At 45.4% G+C, this 15,891-nt stretch overlaps 1 protein-coding gene across 2 annotated transcripts in view; it reads right to left on the reverse strand.

Moving 5' to 3' along the window:
- The window catches only part of SPAG6 (sperm associated antigen 6), a 39,274-nt gene extending 23,383 nt beyond the window's left edge, over positions 1–15,891 (reverse strand). For both annotated transcript variants that reach the window (XM_040547679.1, XM_040547678.1), the window contains exons 1-3: positions 15,801–15,891; positions 15,598–15,693; positions 4,822–4,988 (exon numbers count right to left, since the gene is read on the reverse strand). In XM_040547679.1, the coding sequence (XP_040403613.1) occupies positions 4,822–4,988; positions 15,598–15,693; positions 15,801–15,825 (288 nt within the window). In that variant the 5' untranslated portion in view covers positions 15,826–15,891. The remainder of the gene's footprint in view (positions 1–4,821; positions 4,989–15,597; positions 15,694–15,800) is intronic.

Genomic DNA, 15,891 nt, shown 5'->3' on the forward strand with positions numbered 1-15,891 from the left:
ATGTATATTGTACCCTCATAACATCGCTATGAAAAAACATTGTTTACATTCACAAATGGGAAACAGACACAGAGAATAAGATCCAGCAAAAAGGTTTAGGACCCAAATCCCCAAATGCCTAAATACTGCCTCAATCCATAGCTAAGATCCCAAAAAGTCAGCCTAGCAGACACCTAGCCCTGGATGACTCTCAGTTTTGACCAGCAAGCTGCAGTTCTACTGCACGTGTCCAGAACTGACTCACTTTCAACAGGACTAAGCAGCTTGGTGACTCTGTAATGAGTTCAAGCAAAATCCAAGCAATTGTCTCAGTCCTTCTACCCATCTGCCTCAGTGCTGGAGCAGGGACATGTTTTGAGCATCTTTATAATGTATGATGCTGCACACATCATGGGGTTCCATGTAAACTGCATATTCCCCCAGAAGTCATATTTCACAGTCTCCTTCCACAGTTTCATAGCTATCATCGGGATGTGGAAGTTGAAGGTTACATTTCTTCCCCTCCTTTCAGTTTCAAAATTCAGAGCCCAGTTAAATCACTCCTGCCAGAAACAACTGACTACTGAGGATAAGGAAAAGGCTGAGGTTCTTAATGCCTTCTTTACATCTGTCTTTACTAGTCAGACCACTTATCCTCGGGGTACTCATCCTCCCGACCTGGAAGTCTGGGATGGGGAGCAGAAGAAACCCCCCACAGTTCAGGTGGAGACCTGCTGCTCCACCTGGACTGTCACAAGTCCATGGAGCAAGATGGGATCCACCCGAGAGTGCTGAGGGAGTTGGTGGATGTGATTGCTGGGCTACTTTCCCTCATCTATCAGCTGTCATGGTCATCTGGAGAGATCCCTGATGACTGGAGACTTGCTAATGTGCCACCCATCTATAAGAAGCATCATAAGGAGGACCCGGGGAACTACAGGCCTGTCAGCCTGGCCTCAGTGCCATGAAAGGTGATGGAACAGCTCATCTTGAGTGCAATCACGCAATGTATGCAGGACCACCAGGGGATCAGGCCCAGTCAGCATGGATTCATGAAAGGCAAGTCCTGCCTGACCAACCTCATCTGCTTCTATGACTGGGTGACCCGCCTGGTGGATGAGGGAAAGCCTGTTGACGTAGTCTACCTAGACTTCAGCAAGGCTTTTGACATGGTCTCCCACAGTATTCTCCTGGAGAAGCTGGCAGCCCATGGCTTGGACAGGTACACGCTTTGCTGTGTTAAAAACTGGCTGGATGGCTGGGCCCAGAGAGTGGTGGTGAACGGAGTGAAATCCAGCTGGTGACCGGTCACCAGTAGTGCTCCCCAGGGGTCGGTGTTGGGGCCCATCCTCTTTAATATCTTTGTTGATGACTTGGATGAGGGAGTTGAGTGTACCCTCGGTAAGTCTGCAGATGACACCAAGTTGGGGGGAAGTGTCGATCTGCCAGAGGGTAAGAAGGCCCTGCAGAGAGACCTGGACATGATGGGTCAATGGGCAGAGGCCAATGGGATGAGGTTCAGCATGGCTAAGTGCTGGGTCCTGCACTTTGGCCACAACAACCCCATGCGGTGCTACAGGCTTCGGGCAGAGTGGCTGGAAAGCTGTGCAGAGGAAAAGGATCTAGGGGCACTGGTCAATGCTCGCCTGAATGCGAGCCAGCAGTGTGCCCAGGTGGCCAAGAAAGCCAGCGGCATCCTGGCCTGTATCAGGAATAGTGTAGCCAGCAGGACCAGGGAGGTGATTGTTCCCCTGTACACTGCTCTGCTGAGGCCACACCTCGAGTGCTGTGTTCAGCTTTGGTCCCCTCAGTATAAGAAGGACATCAAGGCCCTGGAGTGTGTCCAGAGAAGGGCTACGAAGCTGCTGAAGGGCCTGGGACACAAGTCCTGTGAGGAGCGGCTGAGGGAGCTGGGGTTGTTTAGTCTGGGGAAGAGAAGGCTCAAAGGTGACCTTATTGCTCTCTACAACTGCCTGAAAGGAAGGTGTGGGGAGCTGGGGGTTGGCCTCTTCTCACCGGTAACTAGTGATAGGACTATAGGGAATGGCCTTAAGCTGTGCCAGGAGAGGTTCAGGTTGGAAATGAGGAGACATTTCTTCTCAGAAAGAGCAGTCAGGCATTGGAACGGGTTGCCCAGGGAAGTAGTGGCATCACCGTCCCTGGGGGTGTTTAAGGAAAGGCTGGACATAGTGCTTAGGGAAACAGTTTAGTGGGTGACATTGGTGGTAGGAGGATGGCTGGACCAGATGATCTTGGAGGTCTTTTCCAGCCTTAATGATTCTATGAACTGCACCAGGAGAAAGTTCATCTCCCTCTTGAAGTCACCATGCAGCAATGAGCACAAGATTCACTGGGACACAAATAACCTACTGCCACATCCACATGCCCAGAGTGTGCTCTGTGGCCTGACGGTTGGTATATCAACACTATACTAGCTCTAGAGGGCTCCTTCTCCATCCATCAGCTTGGTTTTAATCTCATTCCAAGCTGCTTTTCTCCCTCCTGCTCTGTACAAGGAGGCTGGGCAGGTAACTGCTGGATTCCTATTGTCAAGGTACCCAGAACTTAAAACAGTGCAAACCCCACATCCCTTTTGAATGAAGTTCATAGAAACAAAGAGCCAGGTGAGTGGGTTTTTTGCATCTTGCAAGCACCTTTGAAAAATCTCACCCTGAAGCACTAAGGTATGGCAGTAGAGGACTACCTGCAACAGGTATCTGCGTATAAGGAGAATGGACCCAGGCCCATTCCTTGGCCCTGAAGGAAAGCAACATTGCATAACAGGTACACACACCTAAATTTCTCTTCCCTCAAAGCACAACGGCCCCATCCATACAACTGAGAACTGTCTCTGTCCTGCGCTACCCCCTAAACTATATCCAGGCACTGCTGAGCAGTTTGATGGTTAGCATTGGCCAAAACCCCATCATGTTAGCATTTAGGGAGCACCGTCATCTTCCAGCGTTCAAGTGCATGCCCTGGTCCTGCTCAGTTTACCAGTACCAACATAATCCTTTAATGCCAAAAATCCAGACTTCTAAGGCCTACAAGCAGATACCAATGAACATAATTTAGGAGCAAGACGTTAAACATCACTTAGGAGAACAGAGGTTAAGGGAAACTGTACAGACACAAGTGGACAATTCCCTAGCTAGTTTGTTACCGTAAGTTCTGCTGAACTCAACGGAACTATAATAATTTACGCCAGTCTATGTCTGTGCAAATATGAGTATGTTATTTCTGTTAAGTAATTACACTTCTGGCAAAGGAAAACACTTATTTGTTTCCCATTGTTATTCAAAACACATTTATTTACAAACAAACCGTACTCACAAGCCCAGTTAGAACATACCGTAAAACCATTTTGCTCAGTTTAATTGACAAAACATTGAGCTGGGATGTAATCCTGTAACTGTTCTCCATAAATCAGTAGAATTAGTATTTATTGTGTGCTCAGAGAATCTGCTCCTTAAATATAGATGTTGATACACAAAGAGTGAGCGGAATGGAAATGTATCTTTTCTTTTTTTTTTTTTTTGCCTATGGGAAGTACAAACTGCATGCATTGCTAAACTCTGCATGAACTGGATAATGAGTTTCCTTCACTTGCCCTCAGTCACCAAGGCATAGTAGGCTTTCCATGACCTCACACTAATCTTGTTGCTGCCCCAAGTGATTCTGAATTACAGCCATCTCACAGATGTAGGGACAGCACTGGCAGTAACATGGAAGAGATAAATCAGGGTACTCAAGCTAATTTAGTGAGTGCTTTGAATTGTAACAGGGGGGTGGTTTCCAAATTTAAAAAAAAAAGAGGATAAAGAGTTCTGTTCCCCTCCTTCCCTTAAAAAAATAAAAATAAATTAACCAAAGTGGTTATAAATTTGTCTACCTAAAACCTTAATTTTCTTTCCATACTATACCAGTATCTTGACATCAAGGTTTCTCTTTTTAATTTTTTTTGATTAATTGTATAGGCAGTGACCAGATATGCAAAAAAAAAATGCAATGAGTATTTACATTTTCCTCAAAAGACTGAAAAAAAGAAATATATATAGTTTTCCCAACTATATTTCCATTGAAATCCTAATTCTCCTAAATCTAATAAAACAATATTGCAACTTAAGTGTGGCTGTGGTATCAATGCACTTCACTCTCAGCTGTCTCTTCCTTTTTCCAGTCATTAGAAACTGTATACAAAACTACATTTTTATTACTATTGTTGATTTAGGTTAGGAATAAAAAATGGAATATATGCAAGAACTGAAGAAAAATGGCAAGAACAGAAGAAGAGAGACCGTGAGATCTGTAATTGTTGCTACACTTTTTTTTGTTTTTAATAACAATAAAGACCAAAAACTTTAATGTGTTCTCCTTAATCAGTGGTTTGATATTTCTCACGCTACAGATTTCCAAATTGCTGTGTTTGGAGACACAAACTGAACTTCTATAATGAAATATTTAGTATGTATTTCACAAGTGTTTAGTATTATTGACAAATCCTAGTCAATTATCACTACAGCTTTCAAATTGTCTCCTTTTTGAAGGGGGACCTTTAATAAAATATCACTCAACATTTTAAAACCATACCAATGCCGTGAGTGTATATCTCGTAAAGCACTAGGAGGTAAGATGATATTTTAAAGTCAAACTTATTTAAAGTCAAATTTATGTATACAATACACATGGATCTCTCAGGAGTTCAAACATGCATGCTGTCTCTGACTTCCATTCATTTATTGCTATATTAGGAATAACAGCAGATAGCTGATACAGAAAGATTTCTCTTTCCCTGTGCAACAGTTAAAAAAATGATTACTTAAGAAAACAATGATGCCTTACATTCTGCTCAGACAATGAACACACGAGCTGTGGAAGAATGTCTCCCTTCACGACTGCCTCTGCCAGGTCATCGTTATAATTGGCAAGTCTCCCGAGAGCCAAAGCAGCCGTCTGTTGAATAGTTGGGACCACATCCAGCAAAAGAGGTCTCAGCAAAGACATTACACCTGAGTTACAACAGGAAGAGAAAAGCCCATTCGGTAAGCAGATTTTCTTCTAAACATTTATTCTAAGCTTTAACTAAACTTTACTCATAAAAAAACTATTAAATTACTCTTCCAGGTAAAAAGAACTTGTAGGAAATTCAGGTGTTCCACTGAAATGAAGTTGGCACTTGGATAGCACTGCTGATGCATAGCAATGTTTCTGCCCGTTTTTCATAGGTACAAAAATCCTCTGAAATATAAAAAGATTTACATGTAGAAATAAGATATATTCAGACATAAATAAAATACACGTTAAAATATGCACAGGAAAATAAGGTATATTCAAATATATATAATATACAAGTATTAATGAAGTCTGCACAGGAAAATCCACCTGGAGGTGAGCTACCACTGGTATGTCACTCGTTCAGCCTGCCAGCAGAACCCCCACGTCGACTTACACCAAATTACATTCCATCTACACAAGCTATGACTGAGCTGGGGACCAATCGCCGTAATATAGTAGACTCCAGATAGAAGAGTTCAAAGGTTGTTGGTTTGGTGTTTGTTTTTGTTTTTTAAATCACGTTACTATTTATGATGTGTTTTTACTGCAGTCCGCAGTGTATCAGCGAAATATGAAGGAATCTGGAAGTCCATTCTCTAAGGGCATATTCCAGTATCTACACATGCTGTTGAAATTATAGGTGAGGTAAGCAGCAATGTGTTAGCAGTCACAGCCCAAGAAAGTGCTTACATGAATAAACATTTGAAAATAGGAAATGGCAGCAGTAAACTTTCCATTCTTGCAATAGGAGGGAGGAGGTCACAGTGCAGGTCCTGCAGGAGTCAGTGCGGGGACGTGTGCCTTTCAGTACTCCTCTACGATCTGGGAGAGGGCATGAACAGTGAGGTGAGAATGCACGCTGGTAAACCAAAGTTATTCAAGGTAGCATCAATGGGGAGAACTATGAAACTAGGGACTGAATGACTGGACGATAAAACGCCAAGTTAAATCAAACTCATATGGGAAAGCCAACCCCAATGTCCCATACACAGCAACAGACCCCAAACAGATCTCTACCACTCAGGAGAAAGATGTCATTGCTAGAACAGACAGATCCATGGAGATATTGGCTCACTGCTCAGTAGCAAGAAAAAAAAAAAGTATATATATACATACAGAAGTATATAGGGTATTCAGTATTATATAGAAACGAAGAGATACCAAAACAGAGCCCATCACGATGCTATTCCATAAATCCATTCTGCATTTAATTCCCTTCCCTAGAGGAGGACTGGAAAAGGTTCAACAGAAAGCAACAAGGATGACCAAAGATGAGCACTCCGTACATGAAGTTATTCCTCCAGTTAAACCAAGACTCTTCAGTAGGGATATAAGCAAGATACACGTGGTTACATAAAGATTATCATTTGTAAGGTGACAAATGATAAAGGGAACATTGCTTGTATTGCAGTTCTGCGGAAGCAGGGTCCCTCTAACAGCCAGCTGCATGAATTAATACTTCTGAGCTTCGTAGCTCAACCAGAAAGCAATGCTCTCTGGGGCTGTGAAAGTGCTACACCAGGACACCAACACCAGAGCCGCAATTAGAAATCTCCATATCAGCTGCCTCCGTTCTTTGCTCTTTCCACTACATTTGTTTCCGTCAGATAAAGATGTAGCTGACTGAGCATGGAAGAAAGCAAGACTTCCCTTCTCGAGGGCCAAACAAAGGTCTTTTGGTGCAACAATCCCACAACAGTAGGATCACTGCCTAATGGCAGATGACTCTAAGATGTTGAACTGACACACCAAGACACGGAAAAGCCGAGGGGCTTAGAGCAAGGAATAGTCTAAAGGATGGAAGTTATTAAATAAGGTATACCCAGAGCAAACTTCTGTACAGAAGAGCACCCTAAAAAAAGGCCCAAAAAAGTAATTGAGCAGCAGGGCAATTCTCACAGGGAACATTCATGTTAAGTTATAACCAAATTACTCCCAGCAAGAAGAAAACCTAATCCACTGCTGGCTCTAAAAAAAGAGGTAGGGAGGACAGGAGAGACAAGTAACCATGGAGGCCACGCTGACCCTTGATGAGTTTGTTCTGGGAAGGTCAGCACCGCAACCAGAAGCTGCCCAGCCATGGTGGGTGCAGCCTCCCAGGATGTTCACAAGACAAAACACCACAGGTCTTATGGGGACACACAAGAAAAGGGAAATGAAATTGTGATGTCTTAATAATACTACAGCAACACCAAAAATAGCCCTGCTGTGATTAATTGAACGTGTACACATAGAGACTACAGAAATAGGTCTGTGGTATCACTGGTGCCTGCTCACATTCCTGTCAAAGCCAGGAAAGCTGAAAGAGGCCTCCTGGGCAGCAGCAGACAAAGGTAGCTCCTCCAGTGTGATTTCATTCAGCACTTGGCAGGAAGCACTATTTAAAGATGTGGTCGTTGTGCTGGTATCTTCTCACAAACTCTTCCAAATGGCAGGTAAGGTCTCAATAGAAAGCTATACTTCATATTAAAATGGACTAAGAACCTCATAGGACAAATTAAAAGTGAAAAAAAACAGAAAAGCGTGCAAATTAGTGCCAACACCATATATCATCTACAGTGAGCTAATCTTCTAAAAGTCACCTGCGTCCTGTACAGGAAAGCATTTTCTTGTCCTTCCCTCTAACATGAGCTGCATGGTCAAACACCTGCTGAAATTCCTGCGGGACCTCATGCTGTTCCAGCTCTTTGCGCTGTTCCTGCTTTACTGGAATGCCCCCAGTTCGGACACTTGTACTGACATTTGCATTTATATTACATTTGAGCCCTTAAGGTGAGATGATACGAAAACAAGATCTACTTTTTGATATCAATAAAGCTTGATTTAAAAAAAAAAAAAAAAGAGAGACTGTTAGAAGTGGTTGGGAAAGAAGGGACACCTCAGCATGTAGTGAGTGTTCTGCCCCTAAAAAAGCCAAGGTGACACACCAAGGCAGTCTCAAAAGTCAGTGAAATTTAAACAGACCGGAATGAATGTACAGCAGGGGAACCCATGAGCTAGCTCCGGATGACATGATGTGTTTCTAGCCTGCACGGCATACCTAGGCACTGCAAAATGCAAAACCACACGCAGGAAAGTTTACATGTACATGAGCTTTGAGTTGTCCCAAATAGGAGATTTATATGAATTGTATTTTCAAGATGAGCTGATTCAGACTTCGCTTTTAGAACATGCTAAAAAGCCTTGAGCCTGAAAACGCTTCCAAGCAGCATCTCCTCACCATGACCAGCACCGATCGTTTCATTGTGGTACAAAGCACATAAAGCTTGATGACGACATTTAAGATGACAAACTATTTTAGCTGATGCAACTGAAGGTGAGGGAAGAGATGAAAAGTGAAATGGGAGTTACTGCTGGAAGAAAAGACACAAAATGCTAAAGCAAGGCTGATAGAACAGTGAACAGATGAAAAAGATTTAGAAAGAAATAGAAACTGTACTGATTCTCAAGGAGAACGTATTTTCCCAAAGTGATGTGTGAATGAAAGAAAAGACAGTGAACAAATAATCATCATGACAGGAGCTTTGGTGGAACAAGAAAAAGAAAAATCAATTCTTGTTGCTGTACAAGCCGTATGTCGACATCAAATTGACTGAGAATTTAGAGAATCATATAGACCTAGATTATGCCTGTGCATTGAACATAATTAAAAGCTTCTACCTCCACTTCTCACATTCTCTGCAACATGATGATATCCATCATCTCAATCCGACTCCGCAGCAAGACAGACTGCTTGAGAAGTTTTCATTTTATTCATGATTTCCATTTATTTCATTTTCATATTTACATCCTCAGTAAAGAGCATTTCTCCCAACAGCACTTCGAAGAAGTGCTAATTCCAAGAGATGTGGTCTCCATTTAAACACCTACAGGAAAGCAAAGACAACCTTTCCTTCTACAACTTTTGAAGACAGCGCTGGAAGGAACCAATGTGCCCGACAGAAGGAAGCCTTCCTGCCCTGGGCCCAACCAGCTGCTCTCACCTGAGACAGCCGCTGCATTTGGTGAGCTCCTCTAGTCAACCTCTTCCTTTCTTTTGACTGCCTGGTCTAGAGCCAAGTCTAACTTTGGAGAAGAAAGAAGTCCAAGCCATCATTCCTGTCAGCATTTTCAGGTAACATAGGTAAGAAACATCCAACAGCTTTCTCTGATGTAGGGCCATACAGAGCAGGGATAGCAGCATATTGCTGCCCAAAATTTTAGGAGAACTCTTTGGCCATCTTCTAAACAAGCCTCTTGTGACAGAAGTAGGAAATTCATTAAGTCTAATTCAAAGGCAGCAACACAAAGTAAACTACAAAATAAGGCATTTAGAGCATTAGACTAGATTTGTTTTGGAAGGGTTCCCACAAGCAACTCAGAAACAGGGTAACAAAGAATTACTGCCAAATATTCTCTCTTGCATCACACAACCTTGACTGACCTCAGGCAAGGACCGATTCCCCTTTCTATCCTCAGTTTCCCACTCAGAATTGTTTCAAAGAATGACACACTTAGCAGCTGAATCGCCCTTAGCACACTTCTCAAGTGGAGCTGTTGTGCCCAGGCCTGATGCACTTTCTTTTAGCAAGCAAGCGCTGGCTGCTGCCTCTCTGGAGGAGACACACACACAAAAAAAAAAAAAAAAAAAAAAAAAAAAAAAAAAAAAAGGCATGCTCGAGGCAGCGGCAGATCCCAAGTTTTTTCGTTCCAAGTTTCTGTAGCCAAACAGACAGTCATCGCTCTGGAAACAGCAGACTTCGTTTGGTTATTTTGGCTTTTTTGTGGGGGGGAAAAAACACCTGAAAGTCAGGCAGAAAAGTCAGGCAGAATCCACCTACTCTCTTTCCCTACCTCCTGCAAAGCCCGCATGAAACTTGAAGTTAGGAACTTCAGAAACATGGAACAAGTCAGAGTAACATCACTCCGGGTTTCAAATTCTCTCCATTTTTGCACCTGAAGATGGCCGCCTCAACCCCATTCTCCTTCCTCAAAACAGTATTTCCATTTTTAAATGCAAACATGAAAAAACATAATTCTACACTACTATTGTCTCCTGACATACTCTTATCTTTGGATCAAATATAATGTTGTCCTCTTATTTCTGTATGCCAGCTGTTATACCACGAACAGTCTCTGATCTAACACTAATGCTCCAACACTCGTTGTACCACCTTGATTTTTCAGGACTCCTGATGCCCATCCAATTCAGATGATTCGACAAGGAAATGAAATGCAAGCTTATTTCTGTCTCACCCCAGCACCCTACCTTCAACAGTCCCTTCCTAGAAATAGCGAGGTTTAAGTCAGGGACTTGAAACAAAGCTTCCCAGAACGGTGAGAAAGAGCTTTCATACTCACTCATCTTGGCACAGTCCCTTCCATGGCCCATGCACAACGCACATCTCAAGTACCAACTCCTCCAGCATGACTCGCGCTGAGAAAGGACCCGTCTTTGCACAACACAACTGCAGTCCTTCAGATATCAAAGGGAACACAAATAGAGGTCGGTAACAGAGACTCTGGGTAACCAAGTAATTCGTCAAGCAGTTGCCAGATGGTGTGGAACATGACGCAGGTTGGGTGCAGCAGCAGGGCTGCAGAACTCTGAAGAAACAAGCAGCAGTAAGTCTCCCCTCCTTAAAAGCCAATTTGGCTGTTCCGGCATTGATGGACCAGAACTAATCCTGTTTCAGGAGGGCTGAGTTGCTGAAAATACTGCTCAAAGAGCTGGTAAGTGGTCACCACACAGCTCTTCACAGCCACACCAAAACCAAGGCGGTCGCAAGGAGCTGCTGCTTCTTAATTGCCAGCCGTGCAGAAGCTGCCGACAAATTCTGCCTCTGAATTTCCTACCTGCAAGTCTCCTCTGAACAGGCCAGGAGGCGGGGGGGGGGGGAATCCCGCAGCAGTTGAGCTTTTAGTTGACTGACTTACAGCAAAAGGCAGTCCTCCAGCCTCGGATATGTTTACTTTCTCCTCTTTTGTCATCTCTCTGGTACTTTCCCTCACCAGGCACAACCGCACCGCCAGGCTTTGGGGAAGGCCACTCTCCCCACTTGGCCCGTTACAACTCCCAAGCTAGCCGTCTGCCTTCCTTCCCACGCTGCGTGCTTCTCTTTCCCCATCCACTTCTCCTCTCGCCAGAGCTCAAGAAAGCTTTTGCCCCAAAATAACAACAAGGAGGATAAGTGCATCCTTCGCGGCAGAGGGTGCTTAAGGCCAAACGCTGGAACTGGCTACGTGGGGGCACTGGAGCCTACCCGTGCATATCCACTTGTGAGATCCAGGTAGGGCAGGAACACCGCTGCTTTAAGGGAGCAGCCTTCCTGCACACAGCTAACGTGGCAGCCAACCTCCTGTACGTGCCACCCTCCCAGCAGGCTTTTTACAAGGCACTGTGCTCTCTGAGCAGATACCTTCATATTCTTGAAAAACCCACTGTTCAAATACATACACTAGAAGTTGAAAGAAGTACAGGCAAAAAGACTCCATGTAATTGGATGAGGGAAATATATCTGAACAGCATTTTTGTAAAAATAAAGACTCCTAAAACAACTCCAAGGCTTGGGGAACGCAGCGTTTAAAAGCTGAGACCAGTGGAGGAGCTCTGGGGCTGGGCAAGAACTAACCCGCACGGCATTGCCCTTCAGCTGCAAAGGGACAAGACCACGAAGAAGGAAGCCTGCCGTGCCACAAGGGTTTGAGATGGTGTCCTCCTTCACGCTGACATTCTGGAACTTGGCTCGCTGAGCTCTGAAGACTGGCCAGCAAGTAGGTAAGGCCAAGGAACAGAAAACTGGAAGAAATCTGCTCGAGGCGTTAAAACAAAACCCTGTGAGAAACGAGAAGCACTCACAGGTGTGGAGGATGCCAGCACACGCAGTCCCAGGACAACAACGCGCAGGCTGCTAGACCACACGGCTTCTAGTTTCTTTGTCCATATCCCAAACCTGGTTTTCTCTATTCCTTCCACAGCTGTTATGCTGAGGAGTGTGATCAGCCCCAAGAAAGGCTGACTTTGAACTACCTTTAGAGTCAAACTCAAAGTGGCTGAACTAAAACTGTTTCTTAATCCCAATCACATCCTTAAACATAAACATTAAAAGCAATGACCCCATCACCACCAGCTGTAACACAAAAATGAATAAATAAATATTTAATTCTTACTATGGGAGAACACAAAAAATGAATATCCAGAAGTCATGCAAGTCTTATTTCGATGCATTTATTAATACTGAATCATAAATGCCTCAAAAAAAAAATAGTATCTACTTCTAAGGGGCGATTTACGGAGTGCTGCACTTCCCAAGACAGATGAAGGAAGCAGACGCAGACCCTCAGTGACTACCAGTTGCAGAAACATACTGGAACCAGCTCAGATTTTCTCCTAAGTTTTCTAAAAAAACAAAAGCTGCCTGAATCTCGGTGCAAGAAAGAGGGCTCAAGCTCACCTGCTGTTATAAGTAAAAACAGTTGGTTTCCAGTAGAGGATACGGGGCTTGATGACGCATAACGGTACCAAACATCGTGAGCTGTAGCTGCCAGAGGGATAGATTTGCTTCTAAAGAATATGTTTACAGCTGTTACTGTCATAGCAGCTTCTCCCATCAGTCAGGTGTCCTCCAGAAATGAGATTTGATGAATGAAGCATCTGTCGTTGTTCCGAGCTTACATTTACCAAACAGAAGAGGTTTAGGAGTTTCGGATTTTTTTTCCACGTATCCATTAATTAAGCATTCAAAAGAAAAATCTTGCAGTCATTATTCACAGCGGTATTTAATCATAAGGAACAACCTTAACAAAACCATAGCAGCACGACCCGAGAGCTGTTAGAAAACAAACAGGAATGAGTCCTGAAAAAGGAATTTCTCTGATCATTCCTTGCGTTTCCCCGTCACAAGAAAGCTGCTGAGCTCCCAGGAACAAAACCCCCTGGACATTCTTGTACACGCAGAGCCAGTGCGTTGGAAATGTGCCAGGGAGCCCAGGGCCAGCTTGCGGTTCCCTGGTTACAGCCACCTCTGGGGTTTGAGTGCAAAGGCAGCTCCAGAGCTTGGTTAGACAGAGCAGCCTCAGAAGAGAGAGGCACTGGAAAGAGGTGGTTTTCCACTTGGCTCCCTCCCCACTGGCATCCCCCGCAGATTACACAGAGGGCACACCACAGGAATGGTACCGTAACATTTCTCAACTGCCAAACCAGTAGAAGAAACTTTCGCCCCGACCCCGGCCACTTGCTCCCTCTGATGCTGCAGTCTCCTGCTGCCACCCCCTCATCTGCAACAGCAGCACCGTGCCTGCTGTAATGCCACGAAAGCTGGGCTTGCGGTGCAGTGACGAGCTGTTTTTTAAACACGCTTCCATCTTGCACAATATTAGCTTCACGTCCAAAGAAATCTCTGAGCAGAACAAGATGATCTCAAACTACTACTTAGTTTTTATAAGATACTATTTACCAAAACTACTTCTCAAATGGAACTTTATTCCTTGGGCACTGGTATTTCACAGTCGCCAGCCTGCACTTTGGATACCCAAGAATATAAACCAAGGCCGATATCCCAAGAATATATTTCAGCACATTTTGAGGGCTTAATTTGGTTCAAATTCGAGTCAGTGCAATCTTGCCTTCTGCTTCAGCTGGGAAAAGACCGAACCCCAACAGCCTTTGAGATCCAACAGGAGAACCCCACCAAGCGCCCCTGACTCCTGAAGCTAATGGAAAATGACAGCAGGCAAAGACTTTCCGCATCTTCTTAAAACCGCCGTCTCCCTAAGGAATAATTAACTTTCTTTGCCAGAATACGAAATCAGCCCCCCAGTCCTATTACGTATGGATTTATACGGAGATGCATGTGTAGACAGACATCTTTCCTTCTCAAACCGCTGCTACAGAGCTCGCTGGACCAAGACCACAAAATGCATGCCAGTTATCCTGCTAGACATAGCAATGCCTCTAAATATTTGTGCTAGTCATTTTTAAAGCACTCAATCGCGTTTCATTTAGAGGGAGGTTTTGAAACCTGTTTCTAGCACATCCCGAAAAGGTCAAAACTAACAGTTATCATTTTAATTATATCATCATAAATAAGTTTAAAAGCTAAGGTTGAGGGAACGAGGTAAAATATTTGTGGGCCTCAGCCACTCAAATAAATTGCAATAGGAAACACTATATTTGCAGACTTTCCCCTCTTTTCTACCATCTGAAAATCTATTCAAAACCCATAGAGAAGCAGCTCAGCACCAGAACGCTGCTTGCCATCCTTCTTGGCTCACAAAGGCACATTTCCACATCGTGACTCCAGAGCCTGATCCTTGTAAAGTGAACTCTCAGACCAACACTGAGGCTGTGCACGGAATAGCTTCAGGCCTCAAAACGATTATTTCCTCTACACAAGTAACAAATCGGTTCTAAAGAAAAGCTACTCACCAGACTACAACAGACAATTATTTTAAGATCATGAAATACAATGTAAGTAAAATTAGCTCGACACTTTGATTGCTTTCTTAAAATATAAGTTTTCTGCAGTTTTTAAAATACCAAACTGTAAGAACTGTGCCTGAATGGGATCTCTGTCTGCGAACAGACAAAACCCAGAACTGTAAATGGCCACAGAGGGACCTCTTCTTACAAATAAGACGCAATCTGTTCCTACGGCCAAGATGTCGCTTTGGTAAATGCGGATAATTTGTATAAATTAAAGCGGTGGCATTATCTCACTGAAAGATTAAAACAAAACCGAGAAGCACCGCAAGGCAATACAAAAGGCCTGGCGTCAGCGTGTCGCTCACATAACCCAAGCAAACGCTTCCTTAACAAGGATGCGAGCGAGCGATTTTCAGCAGAACTATTTTACCAGAGAGCTGCAATCACAGCAACCAAAACCTGAAAGCATTTACGCGATTGCTTTCCTTTTTTTGTTTGTTTGCCCCCACTGTATCTCAGGCTGCGCTGAGAGCTTTACAAGATCTGGGAAACAAGCACTGAAAACAAAATCGGGACGAAGCAAAACATAATCAATTCGTGAATACCATATGGTAAAGCGACTACGGATTTACAGCACCCTGCCCTGCTGCCTCCCAGGTAATTCAGTTCGGAGCGCTTCTTTGTCCTCGCTTTAAAGCTCGGGAACCTGGGGCGGGCGTCGCGGGGCTGCCCGACGCCAGCAGCAGGGCACGGCCGCTCCCAGCGCTCCCTCAGCGTTCCCGGCTCGGTTCGCCCGGTGTGGCAGAAGCCAGTCCCCCCCCCCGAGCCGCGCAGACCCGCCGGCAAGAAGCACCGAGGAACTGGCGAACGACTTTCCAGAGGCAGCACGAAAATAGCCGCTTCTGGGGCACGCCGCCCTCCGCGAGCCGGCGCCGGCTTCACCGGCAACGCGGCGCATAAAACACCACGGAAACTCCTCCGAGGACCGCGCCGGGAGCCTTCCTTTGGGAATACAGGGAACCTGGGGGGCCGCGGCCCGTGCTCCGAGCCGGAGGAGAAGCGGGGCTGCGGGCAGCGGGCGCGCCTGGGGCTCCGGCGGGGCGCTCGGGGACGGATCCCGGGGGTCGGCCTCTCACGGCCCCCCACGGCCCCCCACGTACCTGCGCTCCTCAGGGTCTCGGCGTTCTGCGGCCTGGCGGACAGCTCGGCCACCGCCTGCACGAACTGCGTCCGGGCGCGCTGGTACTGCTCGAACACTGCGGGGGGCAGCGGCGGGTGAGCGGCTGGGGCCCGGCTCCCCGGCCCCCCCCGTCCCGTCCCGGCCCGTCCCGTCCCGTCCCGTCCCGTCCCGTCCCGGCCGTACCTTGCAGCACCTGCCGCTGGCTCATGGCGGAGGCCCCGCGGCCGCGCAGGGCCGCGCTGTGTACCCGTCTCCATGGCAACCGGGCGGAAGC

Source organism: Cygnus olor, chromosome 2 (assembly GCF_009769625.2).
Source record: "Cygnus olor isolate bCygOlo1 chromosome 2, bCygOlo1.pri.v2, whole genome shotgun sequence".
NCBI lineage: Eukaryota > Metazoa > Chordata > Aves > Anseriformes > Anatidae > Cygnus > Cygnus olor.